The sequence below is a fragment of the Oryctolagus cuniculus genome, chromosome 12, assembly GCF_051225735.1.
Source record: "Oryctolagus cuniculus isolate XC-2025 breed Fujian yellow rabbit chromosome 12, ASM5122573v1, whole genome shotgun sequence".
Taxonomy (NCBI): Eukaryota; Metazoa; Chordata; class Mammalia; order Lagomorpha; family Leporidae; genus Oryctolagus; species Oryctolagus cuniculus.
The window spans coordinates 51,527,268-51,546,192 of record NC_142878.1 but is presented as its reverse complement, the minus strand read 5'-3'; the positions used below and the strand labels follow the sequence as shown (position 1 = coordinate 51,546,192).

Genomic DNA, 18,925 nt, shown 5'->3' with positions numbered 1-18,925 from the left:
CCTAGTGAGCCGTGGCGCCAGCCAAGCCTGTATTCTTTTTAAATTACCTGGTCTCAGATAGTCTGTTGTAACTACAGAGGATGGACTAAGGCAGCGTGAAAGGCACAAATCTAGTTTCGTTTCTTTCCTCTATAAAGCTACCCAGTTGTCTCAACATCTGTTATTGATCACAAAATCAATCTTTTCTTCTTGTCGGTTTCAACAGCACCTTTATCCTATGCTACATTCCCACATGTGTTTGCATCTATTTCTGGAGCTTCCCTTCTGTTCCTCCCCTTTGTCTGTTCATGTAACAACAGACAATGCCGGCTTTAATTGTGGCTGCTTCATTAATTTTTTTTTTTTTTTGACAGGCAGAGTGGACAATGAGAGAGACAGAGAGAAAGGTCTTCCTTTTTGCCGTTGATTCACCTTCCAATGACCGCCGCACCGCGCTGATCCGATGGCAGGAGCCAGGTACTTATCCTGGTCTCCCATGGGGTGCAGGGCCCAAGCACTTGGGCCATCCTCCACTGCACTCCCGGGCCACAGCAGAGAGCTGGCCTGGAAGAGGGGCAACCGGGACAGAATCCGGCGCCTCGACCCGGGCTCGAACCCGGTGTGCCGGCGCCACAAGGTGGAGGATTAGCCTATTGAGCCATGGTGCCGGCCATTAATTTTTTTTAATTTTAGTATTTTCTACCCTATCCCTCCAAGGTTCCTTTACTAGTGGGTTCCTTCTCTCTGAAGCTCCTATATTCATTATCTAACTGTTACCACTTAGCCAGTCATCTTCAACCTTAGCCCCTTGGAAATGTGTTTTCTCACCATCTGAGAGTGCACAGGCCCAAGCTGGAATGCCTGATTTTTTGTATCCTCATCTCAGAAGTAATGGACAGATCATTTCTTCGGCCACCTGGTCTGATGGGACAGGTGGCTGCATGCAGTGTGAGTGCCAGCAGCAGGGGACAAGGTCATCGCAGAGTCTGGCAACAACCTCAGTCCTGGCAGCTGTCACCCACTTTATGAAGCTGCTTCCCCCTAAGACCTCTGCCCTTCTCTTGAGCTCTGGGCGGCTTTCCCCGATGGCAGGGCCACCTCCTTGGGAACACACTGTGTGCCTCTCCATTTGGCTTTCCCATGCTTGCCTGTGGTGCCCCTGAGCCTCACACCTACTTCCTGATAGGCTGCAAGCATTTTTGACAGGCAGAGTGGACAGTGAGAGAGAGACAGAGAGAAAGGTCTTCCTTTTCTGTTGGTTCACCCCTCAATGGCTGCTGCGGCCAGAGCCAGGAGCCAGGTGCTTTTCTTGGTCTCTCATGTGGGTACAGGGCCCAAAGACTTGGGCCATTCTCCACTGGACTCTGGGGCTACAGCAGAGAGCTAGACTGGAAGAGGTGCAACCGGGACAGAATCCGGCGCCCTGACCGGGACTAGAACAGGTGTGCCGGCGCCGCGGACGGAGGATTAGCCTAGTAAGCCGCGGCACTGGCCACTGCAAGCATTTTTAAAATGGATTTTTGTAAGGCACAGTGCTTGCATTATTTTGGCATTTGTCATTCTCGACACAGTGCCTAGCATGAAGTAGGTGCTCATGAAACACCTGGGCACAGGTGAGAGCCTGGGTGGTGTGCAGACACCTGGAGCTTTCCAGCCATGGGTCCTGGAAGGTGCTAGGGCCCTGACCTAGGGAAGCTTTGGGGCTGGGGCCTGTGGCCTCTTTGTGGCCTTGTATCCAGCCCTGCCCCTCCAGCCAGCTGGGCCTGCAGCTGCCCGTCCCACCCTGTGCTTACAGAGTGGGGCTTGGAGCCTGCTTTGGACCCACGCATCTGTCTGTTTCCCCAGATGACAGCATCTCTGGGGGCAGCCAGACCACGGGGAAGGGTCCCTGGTGAGTGGTGCGTGTGGCGTCTGCAGTACATGACTCACCTCAAGTCCTGCACTTTCTCCCTCCTCTGCTGTGGGTGAGGCCTCTCCCCCTCTCCCCCCTCCCCTGCCTCCCTCTGATTCTGGGAATGGGACTACACATTCTGGGAATCCTGGGGTTTCCAGATAGAAATCAGCAGTGCCTTGTGCAGCCCGCAGCTTCCTCCCTCCTCACACTCAGCCGCAGACTCCCGCAGAGGCGCTTCTCACCTGCAGCCAGGTAGGCGGCACCAGCAGGGGCCACTGAGCCCAGGGCAGGGACAGTGTGGCCTGAGCCCGTCTGCCCCACGCCAGAGCGGCGACCGCACTCGCCTTCACTCCTTCCCCCTTTCTGGGCTGGTAGTCCTTTCTCCTGGCCGTGTGTCCGCTGGGCAGGCTTCACTTCTCTGGTCTTCCCAATGAAGTTCTGGGGGCTCTCAGGCCCTTAGGACCATCCAGGGCAGCCCCTCCTCCTCCTAAGCTGCAAGAGCCTGCCCGCCATCGCTATCACAGAGCATCTGTCCACAGCTCCTTAGTCTCTCCTTCCCAGGGACCCCCGCTGTGCCCGGCCTCTGGTTCTCCCTCGTCCCTGATCTTTGTTTTCTTTTCCTTTGCCCTTCTCTTCTCTCTAGGACCCAGTGCTGAGGCCGTCCACCTCCAAGATGGGGCTGTGTGTGTGTGTGTTTGGGGGTGAGGGGAGTCCATTTGGCTTTCCCACTCCCATATTTGGGTCTGAATGGACTGGCATGGGGAGGGATATCACCCTGGGCATTCTAAGCTGAGCCTGTGGTCATGCCCGCCTGGGCTGGAGTAAGTACCAGTGAGTGAGTGAGTGACGGGAGGATGACCTTGAGCCCTGGGCGGCTGCTCCCTCTCCCAGGGGATGCCAAGGGGGCTTTGAAGGGGAAGGGGAAGCAGGGGGAACAGTTCTTGAGATCAGGATGAGGCCTGATCTCCTCTCCGCAGGCCTGCAACAGGTCGGGGCTGCTTTTCCTCGCAAAAGGCGAGCTTTCCCCAGGACCACCCTGAGGCAAGTTCAAACCGCCCCCAGCTGTAACGCTGCCCGAGCGCCGGCCTCCGCCGCGGGAAAACCGCCACGCTTCTTGGCGGTGCTATTGCTCCGGCCTTCCAGCAGGGGGTGTCATGTCCCGACAAAAAAAAACGAGAGTCCGCTTTTCCCGGCTGCCCTCGCTGCCAAGGAGACTGGATCCCCCTCACCCTCCATAGGGGGTTAATGTGCGCTCAGGCTTGGGGCTGGAGGCGCCCGCGGGGCGTAGCACTGTTTAGAACCCACTGTCCTGCTTAGGGAAGGTGGGCCAATCAGGAGGAGAAACCGCCCCGGCTCCTCACCCCGTGGAAGGGCGAGGCTGTGGATATGACCTTGCAGAAAGGAGAAAGAGTGAGAGAGCGAGAGAGCGAGAGAGCGAGCAGCTGGGAGGAACAGGCAGCGAGCAGCTGGGAGGAACGGCACCTGCAAAGGATGCTGTGCAAATACAATATCAGAAGATAAACGGGGAGCGGAGGCTGCCGCTGCTCAGGCGACAGCGTCGGTGGCTTCCACTGTGACCTGAGCACCGACGCTGGTTCCTCTAGTGTTGCTCCACAGTTCTTGAGCGGCACCCATTCACTTGTAATTTATAGACACCGACCCCTAACTCGAGGGAACTGGGTTATGTAAGGGTTGCTAAGGAACGAGGGGAGATGCAGGAGGTAAGGCAGGGTTGCTTAGTAACCAGGAATCCTGGGTGATGGAGTGGCCAGAGCAGGTCTGGAATTGATGCGTGTCTGCTGAAAGTGCCTCCTCCCTGGGCCCAGAGCTGCAGACAGAGCCCCCTCCCTGCACCCGCCCCGTGCTGGCTCGTGTGAAAACCACACCCCGGGTCCCTGAGTGTCCTTGCTGATCCCTTGCTCTAATGACTCCCCCCCCCCCAACACACACACCGTGGCCTGTAGATTTCAGGAGGGGGCAGATATGAGGGAGGCAGGGGCCTCGGGGCTGACACTGATGTGGAGCTGGGGAATTTGGGGTTGGGTCTAAGAGGGTCCCTAGACAGCATCTCCAGCATTCCCCCTGTCCACAGCGCATCGTCTTATACCTGAGTCTCTCTATGCCTGGTGGTCACCGTGCCTTCACACCTGTGCATGCCCACAGCCCCTGCCTCTTCCTTTCTGGGGACATCTTAGGGGCCAGGTTCCCACCCTGCACTTGCCTGGGGCTGCTGTGACCGACCCTTGCTCTGTGCAGCCTCCCTTCAGCTATCCAGAGCCACAGTCTGCTGTCTCAGTCATGTCTCTGTTCTAGAATGTTCTAGAACAGCAGGTACACAGCAGTTCCTCCTCTTTCCCAAACACTCTTGATGTTCTCATCCCTCCTTCTTCCTCTTAGCTGGTCCCCTGAGACTGCAGCGTCCATCCTGCCGCTTGCCGGTCAAATCCCTCCTCTACCTTCACATCCAGTTTATCCGCAACCGGCCTGGTGGTCTTTTCCCACAGCCCAAGCCTGTGTCCTGCTGTGCACTCCTCACCTGGCTGAGCGCCCTGTGTGAGGGCCTGGGATGGGGAGTGGAGCCTGTCTCAAGGAGTCCACCTTCCCTCCCCCCGGCCCCAGCCCCACGCAGAAAGATTTATCTATTTATTTGAAAGACAGAGCAATAGAGAAAGAAATGGAGAGAGACAGAGGTCTGCTGGTTCACTCCCCAAACAGTTCCAACAGCCAGGTCTAGGCCAGATGCCAGGAACTCCAGCCTGGTCTCCCATACAAGTGGCAGGGGCCCAAGCACTTGAGCCATCCTCTGCTGCCTAGCCAGGCGCATTAGCAGGAAGCTGGATCAGAAGAGGAGCAGCCAGGACTCAGGCTGGCACTCAGATATGGGATGCCGGTGGCCTCCCGCTGTGTGCCGCAGCGCCCACCCAAGGAGCTTGCCTTGGTTCTGGAGCCGCCTCATTCCTGTGTCTCTGCTTTCTGGCTTGGATATTCCCAGGGAAGCCTTTGTGAATTGAAGATTTCTAATAGGGGAACTTAATTGTTTCAACCAAAAGTATTTGAGACCCTGGCACATTTGCTTCTGCGTAGGGAATTGGGAGATTTCGTTTTTGAGCTAATCTCGATCTGTTTGAATTTTTAAACTGGCCACGAGCAGATAGTCTTTACTTTTTTTTTAAGATTTTTTTTTTTTATTCAAAAGACAGAGTTAGAGAGATAGAGACAGACAGAGGGAAAGAGGTCTTCCATCTGCTGGTTCACTCCTCAAAAGGCTGTAATGGCCAAAGCGGAGCCAAAGCTAGGAGCTTCTTCTAGGTCTCCTATATAGGTGCAGGGGCCCAAGGACTTGGGCCATCTTCTACTGCTTTCCCAGGCCACAGCAGAGAGCTGGATCGGAAGTGGAGCAGTTGGCACTTGAACTGGCATCCATATGGGATGCCGGTACTGCAGGTCAGGGCTTTAACCCACTGTGCCACAGAGCCAGCCCCCATCTTTACTTTTTAAATTTTTTTTATTGTGACATACAGCACATAGAAAGTAAAAAGGATATGCAAACACGCACACACACGGCCACCATGTAACACCATCTGCTTAGAAAACACAACACGGGGCCAGTGCTGTGGCATAGCGGGTAAAGCCACTGCCTGTAGTGCCGGCCTCCCATATGGGCACTAGTAAGAGTCCCGACTGCTCCACTTATGAGCCAGCTCCCTACTGGTGTGTCTGGGAAAGCAGTAGAAGATGGTCCGAGTGCTTGGGCCTCTACACCCATATAGGAGACCTAGAAGAAGCTCCTGGCTCCTGGCTTTGGATAGGCTCAGCTCTGGGCATTGCAGCCATTTGGGGAGTGAACCAGCAGATGGAAGACCCCCCTCTCTCTCTACCTCTGCCTCTCTGTCACTCTGACTTTCAAATAAATGAATAAATCTTTAGAAAAAAAAAAAAACCCACACAACATGGCCAGTACCCAGAATCCCTTTGGTTGTCCCTCCTCTGATCATAACTTACTTTTGCCTCAGAAATACCCATGCCCCTGCCTTTTGTTATAGATACTGTCTTGCATGTCTCTGTATTTTTGTCACATATTTGCATTCATTTTAAAATCATCTTTGTTTTTATTTTATTTGCAAGGGAGAGTCATCTTCCACCCGTTGCTTTAATCTGTAACAGCCGGGGCTGGGCCAGGCCAGAGCTAGGAGCCTGGAACTCAGTCCAGGTCTCCCATGTGGGTGGCAGAGCTCCAAGTGCTTGCTGCCTCCCAGGGTGCACACTAGCAGGACGCGGGAATCAGAAGCGGAGCCAGGACCTGAACTTAGACACCATGCTGTGGGATGCACATGTTTCAGATCGTGACCACTGTACCAAATGCCTCCCCTCACCTTTTATATTCCTAACCACCATAGTCATTTTGGCTGTTTTTGAAACTCGTAGAATGATCCAGCATATATGCTTTGTGTCTGGCCTTTTTCACTCAGTGATAGACTTTCAAAATTCATTTATGCTGCTTAGTGTAGCTTCAGCTCACTAATTTTCATTGCTGTATAGTATTCCAATATATAAATACAACTCTATTTACCATTCTACCAGAGTGGCATGCAGACTTGTTTCCTGTTAGCGTCCCTGGTAGCATGCTGCCATGTACACACGTGTGCAGTCTCTGGGCGCACACATGACCCTACATGACCCTCTTACTGCTGGGTGTGATGTCCCTCCGCAGAATCTGAGCTCTGTATTTCCAGCTTTCCCACATGATGCCAATCTGATTTCTCAAGTGACTATACTTACCCTCCATCTAGTGATGAGTGAGAGTTTCTGTTGATTTTACTTGTTTCAACTGGAGGCAGCTCATTTAAATTGCTAACTGGTGGGACTATTTGGTGCTCGGCACCTTCACCCGGCTTGGAAAACGCCATGGGTGGCATCTGGGACCAGATCTACCACTCACCCACCGTCCTGGTGTCTACTGCCTGGTGCCTGCTGCTGGAGGAAGCCCAGGGCTTGCTGGTGGGGTGTCTACTGAATGTTGGGGCTCACGTGCTCCAGGTCAGCTTCCCAGCTGGGCAATTTCATGGACTGGCTGCCTGACTTGAGGCTCAGGTGTTTGAAATTCGCAGGGCCCAGCCTGGCTCTCTGCTGGAGGAGTCCGGGGTCGATTACCCGGCAGGCTCACCGGCTGCATCAGTGATACGTGAAATTGACTCTCTCCGGGGCTGATTCAGCAGGGAACATGCTGCGTGCAGTGGCCCGGGCGCCCTGGAGTTTGTGTCGTCCCAGTGCTGGGCTCTTTGTGAGGAGGCACAGCAGTGTGAGAGCCCCCAAGCGCATCCTGGCTGACCGAGTGGCTGTGGTCACGGGGTCCACCGCCGGGTGAGTGCCCTGGTGGCCTCAGGGCCACTGGTTCCGGGGGCAGGGAGAGGATTCAGGGTTATCAGGCAGCCGTCTCTGTGGGTCTCCACAGAGGCTGACCCGAGTCCTCCGTCTCTGCCCGCAGGATCGGCTTGGCCATCGCCCGGCGTCTGGCCCAGGATGGGGCCCACGTGGTCATCAGCAGCCGGAAGCAGCAGAACGTGGACCGGGCGGTGGCTGTGCTGCAGGGCGAGGGGCTGAGTGTGACGGGCACCGTGTGCCACGTGGGGAAGGCTGAGGACCGGGAGAGGCTGGTGGCCACGGTGGGTGGCCAGCGGGGGGCGGGGGGACACAGAAAGGATGACACGCAGAATCCTTCCTTCCCTGCTCAGCCCTGGGAGGGGCAGGACGGGGACTGGGGACGCGGAGCCTCGTGAGCAGGTCCTGAGACCGTGACTGCTCACGGTCTGGCCAGGCAGCGTGCTTGCTCCCAGTGGCTCACTGGAAATGGCCTATTTACCAGAGCACCCTGGTCCCGCCAGCCCCCACCCCTGGGAGAGCTACGGCTGCGGAGGAGGGCAGCGGAAGCCTCCAGTGGAGACCGAGATTCCTGCAGAAGCCCCTGTCCTCTGGGGTCTCGGCCTGGGGAGCCTGCCCGGGCTCATCCGGGACACTTTCCTTCCCAAGAGTTTGCTTTTCCAGGCAGCTTCGTGAGCCCTGCTGGTGGCTGATCAGCAAGCTTCGCCTCTGTGCCTCCTCCCAGCTCTGGGCCACCTGGGAAGGCAAAAGGCCTCCTCAGGCCAACTCCACACTCACCCAAGCCCCTTCTCCCTCAGGCCCTGGAGCACTGGGGAGGCGTGGACTTCCTGGTGTGCAATGCTGCTGTCAACCCTCTGGTGGGGAGCACGCTGGGGGCCAGCGAGCAGGTGTGGGACAAGGTGAGAGGCCCCTGGGGAGCTGGCTGGGTGCGGCTGCAAGGCCAGCTCCGTGCTGGTATGCCCGGTCCCCCCAAGACTCTCCCTTCCTCCTCTGCACCCCTCACCTCCTGAGGTTGCTGAAAAGCAGGCTCTGGGTGCAGGCCTGACCACTCATCCCCCGGAACGTGCCCTGATGCTGCTGTCCAGTTGGTTGGTTTGTAACTCTGGCTCCTGCACTCCTGCTTGCTTTTCTCGGCCCTCTTTGTTTGCATTTGTTCACTCAGCAAATATCCACTGAGAGCTTGCTGTGTGCCGGGCGCTGGTGCAGGTCCTGGGGATGGACCCATGGGTGCGCACAAAGAGCACCCATGTAAGAGTCCAGGAAGGGTGCCCTCTTTTTTTTTTTTCCCCCAAATTTATTTATTTATTTGAAAAGCAGAGTTACAGAGAAGCAGAGGCAGAGAGAGAGAGAATTTTCCATCTGCTGGTTCACTTCCCAAATGGCTGCAACGGCTGGAGCTGGGTCAATCCCAAGCCAGGAGCCTGAAGCTTCTTTCAGGTCTCCCACATGGGTGCAGGAGCCCAGGGACTTGGGCCATCCTCTGCTGCTTTCCCAGGCCATAGAAGAGAGCTGATCAGAAGAGGAGCAGCCAGGATTCGAACCGGCGTCCATATGGGATGCTGGCACTGCAGGTGGCACCTTTACCCACCATGCCACAGCTCCGGCCCTGAATGTGTGCTTGCTACAGCCTTTTGTGGGGGCATTTATTGGTCATTGTGCCCCTCATTGGTGACCTGCACCTGTTTCTGAGACTCTGCCTTTCCTTGCTTAGGGCTTGCCGGTGTCCCTCGGATAGACCCGCTGTTAGGACTGGGCTCAGCCCTCAGCTTTCCTTGGGCTCAGGCAACCCAGCCCACTCTGAGTCCAATTCCCATTCTGTCACCTTGTCCACAAGGGTCCAGCAGAGACCTTGTAAGACACCTTGAAGTTCACCTTGGGCTTTGCAATATCCTCCAACCCCCATGCACTCATGTGTTTTGCTCTCAATTCCCTGGGACAGCTAAGAGGATGTGGACGGACTCTCATTCTTCCTGTTTGCAAGGCCTCCTGCCCGCTCCCGGAGCACCTGGCCAGAGCAGCTGCCTGCAGCTCCTGCATCCCCCTTCACCACGGCCACCCTGTGGCTGGCCCCGCCCTTCTCTGTGCCCTTGGCTGGGTGCCCTCAGCTCCATCCTCGCAGATGACCTGAAATCTGAGCTCCCTGCAGCCGCTGCGGAGCAGCCTCCCCAGGCTCCTTAGCTGGGCTCCTAATGCCTCTGGAAGACCATTTGTGAGGCTGGAGCCAGGAGCGCGTGGCTGACGCTCCCCCAGCCTTCCTGAATCATTCGCTTTGTTAACGTCTTTTCAAGGCATCGTGACTCTTGCTCTGAACTGAGAGAAATCTTCCCTCCTGAAGCTGGGGCTGCAGGCCCCCAGCCTGAGTGGACTTTCTCAGGGGCTTTTCTACGCTCCAAGGACTGGCTGTTCTACAAGCAGTTCTGCCCTGCTGGGCCCCCGAGCACGCGTGCCAACACCTTGGAGCTGACATTGTCACCAAATGAGTTTGGGGTTTACCAGATGCTCTGCTTTCCACGGAGTGCGATTTTCAGGAGGTGTCCTGGGAGGGAGACACCTTCCCACACACCTTGTCCTGGGCCAAGTCCCGACCCTGTGCTGGGAACTGTGAGTACCAGCATCACCCAGGGTTTTCCTATTCTCCATTTCTTCATACACACTACCCATTTGGTTTGTCTTGTCCGGCTGCATTACATTCTACTGGGACAAGGCAAGAACATAGACAAAGCACAGGGAGAGGAGATGGCTTTCCCGGAATGCTCCCTGGCTCCCGGCACCTGCTTCCCCTCTGTCTGCTCTGCCTTCATTCCCTTCCCAGTGGCCTCTGCTTATGCTGCTGCTGCTGCTTCTGCTTTTTTTTTTTTAAGGACTCATTTTATTTATTTGAAGGGCAGAATTAGAGAGAAGGAGAGAAAGAGAGGGAGAGGAGGAGAGAGAGAAAGATCTTCTATCTGCTAGTCTACTCCCCAAGTGGCTGCAATGTCCGGGCTGAAGCCAGGAGCCTGGAACTCCATCCAGGTCTCCCACGTGGGTGGCAGGGGCCCAAGCACTTGGGCCATCTTCTGTTGCTTTCCCAGGTGCATTAGCAGGGAGCTGTATCGCAGGCAGAGCAGCTGAGACTCGAACCGGCGCCCATGGGATGCTGGTGCTGCAGGCAGAGGCTTAGCCCACTATGTCAGCGCCGGCCCCTTAAAAGTTTTCTTTGCGGCCTGCGCCGCGGCTCACTAGGCTAATCCTCCGCCTAGCGGCGCCGGCACACTGGGTTCTAGTCCCGGTTGGGGCGCCGGATTCTGTCCCAGTTGCCCCTCTTCCAGGCCAGCTCTCTGCTGTGGCCAGGGAGTGCAGTGGAGGATGGCCCAGGTGCTTGGGCCCTGCACCCCATGGGAGACCAGGAAAAGCACCTGGCTCCTGGCCCCTGCCATCGGATCAGCGGGGTGCGCCGGCCGCAGCGCGCCAGCTGCGGCGGCTATTGGAGGGTGAACCAACGGCAAAAGGAAGACCTTTCTCTCTGTCTCTCTCTCTCACTGTCCACTCTGCCTGTTTAAAAAAAAAAAAAGTTCTCTTTGCACAACCAGACGTGCTCTGGTTTCTTAAAGGGCTTGGGCATTTCTGTCCTTCCTTCTCATCCTGTGCGGTTCATTTTTCCAGGGCTGAGTTCGCAGGCCTACCACATGGCCCGCCTGCCTGTGCAGCCACTAGCAAGTTGGAAACCCCTCTTGCCCCGGGTCCTGAGGGTGTCTGGCCTCTCACATCTGCAACTTTGGGTTACTGGGCACACTGGGACCTCTGGCTGAGTCTCTCCGCTCTCCCCCACACCCCTTGTCTGATTCCAGATCCTGAGCGTGAACGTGAAGTCCCCAGCTCTGCTCCTGAGCCTGCTGCTGCCCCACATGGAGCGGAGGGGGTATGGCTGCAGGCTGGGGGTGCGGGCTAGTGGGAGTCCTGAGACTGAGGAGTAGGAGTTGGGTGTGGAGGACACCCAACAGCATAGCCAGGGGAGTGTGAAGACATCAGAGGTCTCTCTGGGGTCCCCAGATTCCCCCAGCTCCCTGTGCCTTGCCTGGCACTTGTGTGTGGCTGCCTTTTCTAATTCCAGCAGCTACAGGATGAGGGGGATGGTCCAGGGGCCCAGGCTTGCTCTCTTTGGCCTTGGCATTGCCAGATGGAGGAGGGGGCTGTGCTTCAGCTCTCTCACCTAGGAGCTGGTTACTCTCATCCCATCTACACTCTGGTCTTCTCACAGCTCAGTAATCTCCCCCACCCCAACTTCAAGCATTTGACAGAATTTTCCCTGTTTCTCCCCACGGAGAACCACCTCCGACAATCCTGCCTCCATTCCAGGTCCTGCAAGTCCAACTGTACCCCTCTCACACACATCTGACTGTACTCCTTACCAATCTGGTTGTATTCTTCATGCACAAAATTGACTGTACTCCTTGCGTAGCCAATGTGCTCACACACAAATCCGACTGTGCTCACATGAACACAAATCTCTCTCTCTCTCTCTCTCTCTCTCTCTCTCTCTCTCTCTCTCTCTCACACACACACACACACACACACACACACACACACACAGATACACTCACACACAGCCTTTAGGAACTGGTTAGAGGCTGTCTAGGGTAGGAGTTCCTGACCATCATTTCTTGTCTCCTTCTCCATTGATACGCATTCACCCTCAGCCCTGGGTAGCTCTTCCCCAAGCCCACTCTGCCCTGGCTTTCTGCTCATCTCCTCCCCAGAAAGAGCTAGAAGAGCTGAATGGTTCTGAGTGCGGACACTGTTCACAGGAGCTAGGGTTGGAGCCCCTGCTCTGCCTCTCATCGGCCGTTACTAAACCTCTCTGAGCCCGTTTCCTCAGCTAGGAAATGGGGCTAGCTGCAGGGCCTGCACTGCTGTAGTGAGGTTTAGTGACTGCTGCGGGCCTCCATCCACGGTAAGTGGTAGCTTCACCTCTCCTCCGTGTCCGTCTGTCTCTCTCAGGAGCGCTGCCGTCGTCCTGGTCTCTTCCATTTCGGCGTACATGCCTCATGTGGTAAGTGCTTGGCTCTTCTGCTCTGGTTGGGGTGCAGCGAGGGCAGCTTTGGCCTGGCTTAGACCCCCCGGCTTGGTCCTGCTGTCCTGGGTCCCTCGCATCCCGCTTCTGCTCTGTGACAAGGCCGGGCTGAGCGAGTCGGGGCTGGCTGGGAGCTATCTGCAGGGAGCGATCGCTTGATGCTTACCTCCACTCCCCCATATCTGAACCACTCTCTCACTTCCCTTGGCAGGAGCTGGGAGCCTACAACATCAGCAAGACCGCCCTGCTGGGCCTCACCAGGACCCTGGCATTGGAGCTGGCCCCCAGGGACATCCGGGTGAACTGCCTCGTCCCAGGGCTGATTGAGACGGACTTCAGCAAAGTGGTGAGGACGGGGGGTGTGACCTGCATCCTCCCGCCTGGCTCAGCGGCTAAGGGATAAAGTGGGTGATGGAGGCCCCGGGGCAGCATCCTGTTGGCCGAGCTCTTCCCTGCCCTCTGGGCCCAGCCACGGGCCAGTCCACTGACCCCAAGAAGCAGCTGACTCTCTGGAGAAGGGCCAACCTGTTGCGGGTGCCCTGCCAGATGGCCACGTGGGGCCCTGCCCACCTCCCTGTGTGAGTTGCACTGACTCTTCCTCTCTTCCCTCCACCCAGTTACACAAAAACAAGGCTTTCTGGAACCTCTTTAAGGAAAACCAGAAGCTGCAGAGGCAAGTAGGGTTGGGAGCAAGGGATCTGGGTCCACCTTGGGCGGGGCCTCTGAGTCTGTCTCGGGGTCAGACCCCTCCCTGTCCATGAAGCCTGGGGTCCACACCTGGAGTGCGGGTCACCCCGCTGAGCCCACCCTGTCCCCTGTGGAGCCCACTCCTGCCTGCGGCCTGTGAGCCCAGAGCAGCAGAAGCAGGGTGCGACACGGGCCCTGCTGCGTTCTCTTTGCTTCCAGGATCGGGCAGCCGGAGGACTGCGCGGGACTTGTGGCCTTCCTGTGCTCCCCGGATGCCAGCTACATCACCGGCGAGAGCATCGCGGTGGCCGGCTTCTCCCCTCGGCTCTGAGGGGCTGGGCGTGGCTGTGCCACCATGGGCCTGGCTTGGGATGGAAGCAGCAGCGGTGGCAGCCGCGGTGGTTTGGGGACTCACTCATCCAAGGCTTGAGGAGGCAGGCGCCTCCTGCACATGGCCAGGGCATTCAGTGGACCTTGGTGTGGGGCCGTGTGTGGGACTGAATGGTTTCAGGGGCTGGTGCTTTGGGGGAACTTCAAGGGCAAGGAGTAGGGGTCGGGGTCTCAGCTGCTTCTCTCTGTAATTTGTTGCTTTGGACACGTTTTTCCTAAAATAAATTCAAATGTGCCCTGGACGTTCCTGGCAAGGGTGGAGTCAGGGGCAGGATGGCTGGGGACAGGTGTTTCCCACGCTGGTGGGGCCTGGGTGCGTGGCTTCCCAGCAGGCTTTGCGCTCCACACTCAGAGCTGGCTCTGTTGGGGGCTGAGCAAGGCTGTGGGGACTGGTGGGGGCTGTGACGGATTCTGGGTTCTCCCTGGGGTTCACGAGGCTCTTAATGTTTCACATTCTTTGGGTCACACAGGCCTTTGAGTATCTGAAGAAAAAATAGTCACACACAGTCTTGTGTACAATTCCAGGCTGAGAATTTCCAATTTTTTTTTTTTAAAGATTACTTATTTATTTATTTGAGAGGCAGAGTTAGAGGGAGAAACAGAGAGAAAGGTCTTCCATTCGCTGGTTCACTTTCCAAATAGCTACAACAGCTGGAGCCAGACTGATCTGAAGCCAGGAGTCAGGAACAACTTCTGGGTCTCCCACACGGGTGTGGGGGCCCAAGCACTTGGGCCATCTTCCAGTGCTTTCCCAAGCTCATTAGCAGAGAGCTGGATCAGAAGAGGAGCAGCCAGGACACGAATTGTGCCCATATGGTATTCCGGTGCCACAGGCTGAGGTTAGCACTGGGCCCTGAGAACTTGTAATTGGATAGAAGAGAGTGACAAGCCTTTTGGGGGCAGGCCCAGAGACCGCCCTCTTGGAAAAGTCTCGTTTTCTTGTCCTGTTCATGGCGCCGTCCTTCTGCAGCCAAGATTCAGCAGAGTTGAGAAGCTGTGTCCTCCGTGGCCCCAAGGAGCCATCTCTTGCCATCTGCTGGTCTTGTCTTAAGCCAGTCCAGAGGGCAGCTTCCAACCTGGGCAAGCCCCTCCCAGCGCCGCCGCCTCTTGCCTCCTGGGGAGGGGTCTGTGTTGTGAGTCCTTGTTGACTACAAGCCATGTGTGCATTGTGGTGCTCACCTGGTGAACACAATCCTAAAAAGGACTCCACCTCCCTTAACAGCAGGTAGTGGGTGAGGAGGAGAGCCTGTAGCAAGTGCCGGGGAGTCCAGCCCCAGGCTGGGAGCAGGCATCGCCCTGGACGTGAGGCGGGGGCAGAGAGAAGGGCGGGCCCTGGTGCTGTGCCCCTCACACCACCCTCTGCTTGGCGGCTGCACCAGCGGATGGGAGCTCGGGGTCTCGGGGCCCCACAGGGCTGTGTGAGGACAAGGGCGGGGCTGTTTGAGGCTCCCCAGCTCTTCCCCTGCCCCCACAGTCTTTCTGGGGCCCGGTTTCCAGGTCAGGGGCTGTAGGCCACGGGCAGCCACACTTACCAGCTTGCTTGGGACAAAGGCCCTTGGTACAGCAGCCCCTGGACAGTGCTGCGGCTTTCACCTGGGCTAACACGTGAGAAGCAAAAGCCCAGAGCAGCCGGGAGTTGGCACCTCGGAGACTTTCTGCTGGCTCAGGGGCCCTGTGTGCTGGGAAGCAGGAAGCCGTGGAAGCCTCCCTGGGCTGGAGGCTCGGGAGGGGAGGGGCCCCAGGGCTTACAGCGCCCAGCTGTGGGGGAGGTCAGGCTGGGCCCGACCCTGGGGCTGGGAATCCGAATAGTAGACTCTGTGTTGGGAGATCGGTGCCATTGATTTGTACATTTCCTTTAACTCCCTCTTCCCCGACGCCCTAAGAAAGATCTGGGAAAGAGTCTCAAGGCAATGGAGAATTCTAGGGTGCACAGGGAGGGCCACAGAGAAGGATGATGACACCCTGGGGTGATACTTCCAGCCTGCGGATTCTAGCTTGTGACGCCCTCGCCCTTGCCCAGGGTGCCCGAGCTCCTTGAATGGCACAGCTCCCCCGCCACGGGAATAAAAAGTAGTGGGGGTGGGGGCCATTGCCCCCTCCCCACCCAGCGGCCCTCACTTCTGCATTGCCTACCCCAGGCTGTCTCTGCCCAGGGCCCAGCTGTGGTGCCGGGCTCCTCCGGCAGGAGAGACGTGGGGCTCAGGGCCAGGGTGGAAGGTAGCAGGGCTGGGCTCCAGCTAAAGGGGTGGTCCCAGGGTGGCCTGAGACAGTGTAGCTGGGCTGAAGGTGGGACATGAAGCTTCCTGGAGGCTGGCTCCGGTGGTATGGTGAGGACATGGATGGGTGAATGCCCAAGGCTGTGTTTGCCCACTGCTGACGTCACCAGTAAATATCTGAGTCAGATTTTCCCAAGATGACGACCTGCGGTCCCTCGGGCAGGTACGCTGCAGGGTCGGTGTTGGTTGACGAATGAATGGAAGATTGGGACCAGGCTGGGAGATGTGGAAAGAAGAGATGGTGGCCCGAGGTTCGGCACGAAGACTGCACTTCCTCACGTGTAGGGCTGGGCCACTGGGTCAAGCCAGGAGGAGGAGTCTGATGGGGCTGCGTGGGGACTGCTGGAGGCACCCTGGGTGGCTGGACTCAAGTTTCAAGTTTCTGTTCCTTTTAACCTGAAAGACGCTGTCCCCTATGCAGGACACGTCCTGTGAGTCCCAGGGAGTAGGCTGATTCCCTTTGCTGCTGGGTTTGTCAGCGACCTTTGATGTTTGCTAATTGCTGCCTGCTCTGGGAGGAAAGCTGCCAGCTTATACACAGCTTCCAGGGCCAGGCTGGGGTCCACTCCTCCATGGCAGGTCTCTGGCAGCTCTGACTGGTGCTGGTTTCTCTTGAAAGGAGTTTGGGCAAGGATTTTTGGACAGGCGAGCCAGGGAGAGCGTGGTGACCGCAAGTTAGGGAGGCAGAGAAAGGCAGCCTGCGCTCCCTCCTGGAGGGCGCTACCCCACGCTTCTGGGGTCTCCTGAGAAGACCATGGGTGCCTCTCAGAAGCGCCGTGTCCACCCCAAGCATGGCACGCAGGTTTGTGTGTAGCGTGGATCCGCACCTCCCATCCCTCAAGGGTTGTCCTGGGTGTTCTCAACTCCCCTACACCTCCAAGCCAAGAGGAAGAAGAGACTGTCCGTAAGGCAACCCGTGGAGGCCCCCATTAGATACACTGGAAATCAGGATGTGGGCAAAGGGGTGTGAGTCGGGCACTCGAGGTGGCTGCTCCAAGGCCTCCTGGAAGTCACAGTCCTCGGTCTCAATTCAATCGAGGGACAAAGCACTCCACCACTGCTCCCGTGGGGCTCCAGTGAGAAACAGAATCTCTCCTCTGCACCAAATCCCAATTAGTCTGCCTCTCCCAGGGGCAGCCGCTTTCGCCGGAGGCTTTCAAGCTGCCTGATCTCAAATCTCCTGTTAATGGCTTGAGCAGTCGCCATGGCGGTCCCTTGGGGTTGTCAGAAGGAAGCAGAGGACTGAAAGGAGGGGAAGGCAGGAAGGAGGATGGGAGAGGGGACCCTGCATTAATCACACACGCAAAGAGCTGGGCGCTCTCGCCCGCGGAGTGTGCAGTTTCTCACAAAATAGCATGGTTTAAATGCAACGGTTAGTATCATACAGTTCACATATTTATTTTAAAAACTTGCAGTTTTCCCAAAGCAAATATGGGGACCATTTGAGAATACAGGAACCTGGGGCGGGGAGGCAGGCAGGACTCCCATTTGTCCCACGACTGGTGCTCCAGCTCCTGGAGAATATTGACGAGATGCTGGGGTGACACGGGCCCTCGGTGGCCTTCGGGACTGAGATATGGGGCCTTGGGGTTTCATGACTGGATCCCTCAGCTCTAGCCCGGACCAGAAGCCCAGACATTCAGTCTTGAACTCCTGGGAGAGACTTCACCAGGAAGATGAACGGTCGTCCTAAAGCACGTGGTCCCTTAGCCTGCTGATCTGCTTCCTGAGAACACAGCTGGCCTACATAGAGCACTTTAATCATTAATTGTAAAGACTTGCTTTTTTTTTTTTTTTTTTTTTTTTTTTTTTTTTTTTTAAAGGTAGAGCAACAGAGAAAGGGAAAGAGAAAATCTTCCATCCACTGATTTGCTCCTCAAATAGCTTTAAGAGCTAGGGCTGGGCCAGGCCAAAGTTGGGAGCCAGGAACTCCATCCTGGTCTCCCACATGAGTGTCAGGGACCCTGGCACTTGCTACCTTCCCAGGTGCATTAGCAGGAAGCTGGAGAGGAAGTGGAGCAGCCAGGACTCAAACCCGTGCTCCAATATGAGATGTGCTCAGCGCAAGCAGTGGCTTCCCCTGCTGCTCCGCAGCGCTGGCCCTGGAAGGTTTCTGCCACCAGGCAGGAGGAGGAAGTGTTGAAAGCCAAGCAAAAGGAACTTCAGCCCTTCACGCCGCTGTACCACATTCCACAGATGGGCAATGGATAGAACAGGTTCTGGAGGCCGGGAAATCCAAAAATCAAGATGCCAGTGTTTGGTGTTTGGTAGGGGCTGCTCTCTGCTTCCACTAGGGAGCCTTGTTGGTGTCTCCTCACATGGGGAGGGGCAGAGAGAGGGAACCCACTCCTTCAAGCTCTTTATAAGGGCTGGTCCCATCCTTGAGGGTTCCACAGCTGAATTACCTTCTAAAGCCCCACCTCTTAACACCATTGCATAGTCAGTTTCAACATGAATTCACGGGACGCAGTCAGACAGTAGCATCCCCTAAGCCCCAGCTGCAAAACAGATCCCAACAGCCAGCTTCAGACTCTTCCTGCAGCCCCCTCCTTCTGTCCCCACCCTGCTGGAGGTTCTCAGCTCACCTCACGGCAGGTGTTCTGGGAAGGCTCCGCTCTGCTTCACGTGTTGGGGGTGGAGCACGGAAGCAGGTGTGGGGAGGTGCAGTCCCCTGAGAGCTTGGAAGAACCAAGCCCCGGCACTGTCTGCAGGCTGTGTTTTTCTCTGCCACATTTGTGGTTTCCCTCCAGCGCACCTGATGTCTAACCTTTCCCAGAAACTCGCCCAACACCTGCCCCGAGAGCAGCTGCGCACCAGGATCTAGGAAAAGAGACCTGGAAAAGATCACACGGACGGCCTGCTTTGCCCACACCGTTTCTCCTCGTGCCACTTGGCAGACGAGGTGACTGAGGCCTGCTGCAGGGACGAGGGATCTGACAGTGTGCCGGGCTGCTGGGGGAAGTGGTCTGGGAATCAGGTCCTTGATCCCCGGCGTTGGTTTGTTCCCGAGTAAGTTCCGTGCCAGGCTCCCTGCCCTCTTCTGCATAGCCAGTCCCCGGAAAGTGCTTTTTCCCAGGGTGAGATCTGGGTTTCGCGACGGTGCCTGAAGACAGGACAGCAGAGCCGGCTGATCGATAGCCCAAGTGAGTTCCCTGTCACGCTGATGGGAGGTTGGGGAGCCTGGCCAGTCCCCATTAGCATTCCAGCCATCAGCGGGCCCATGCTCAAGGCCCCTGGAGTTTCAGAGTGTATTTGATTAAAGGACTTTGG

General features: G+C 56.8%; 1 protein-coding gene across 4 annotated transcripts; it reads left to right on the top strand.

Moving 5' to 3' along the window:
* Positions 1-6,777: 6,777 nt before the first annotated feature.
* DHRS2 (dehydrogenase/reductase 2) lies at positions 6,778-13,621 on the top strand. Of its 4 annotated transcripts, NM_001277088.2 has the most exon segments (8): positions 7,095-7,234; positions 7,359-7,536; positions 8,050-8,151; positions 11,080-11,150; positions 12,230-12,281; positions 12,514-12,648; positions 12,920-12,975; positions 13,209-13,320. In NM_001277088.2, coding segments are annotated over 8 exon segments (846 nt in total).
* The last annotated feature ends 5,304 nt before the right edge of the window (positions 13,622-18,925 follow it).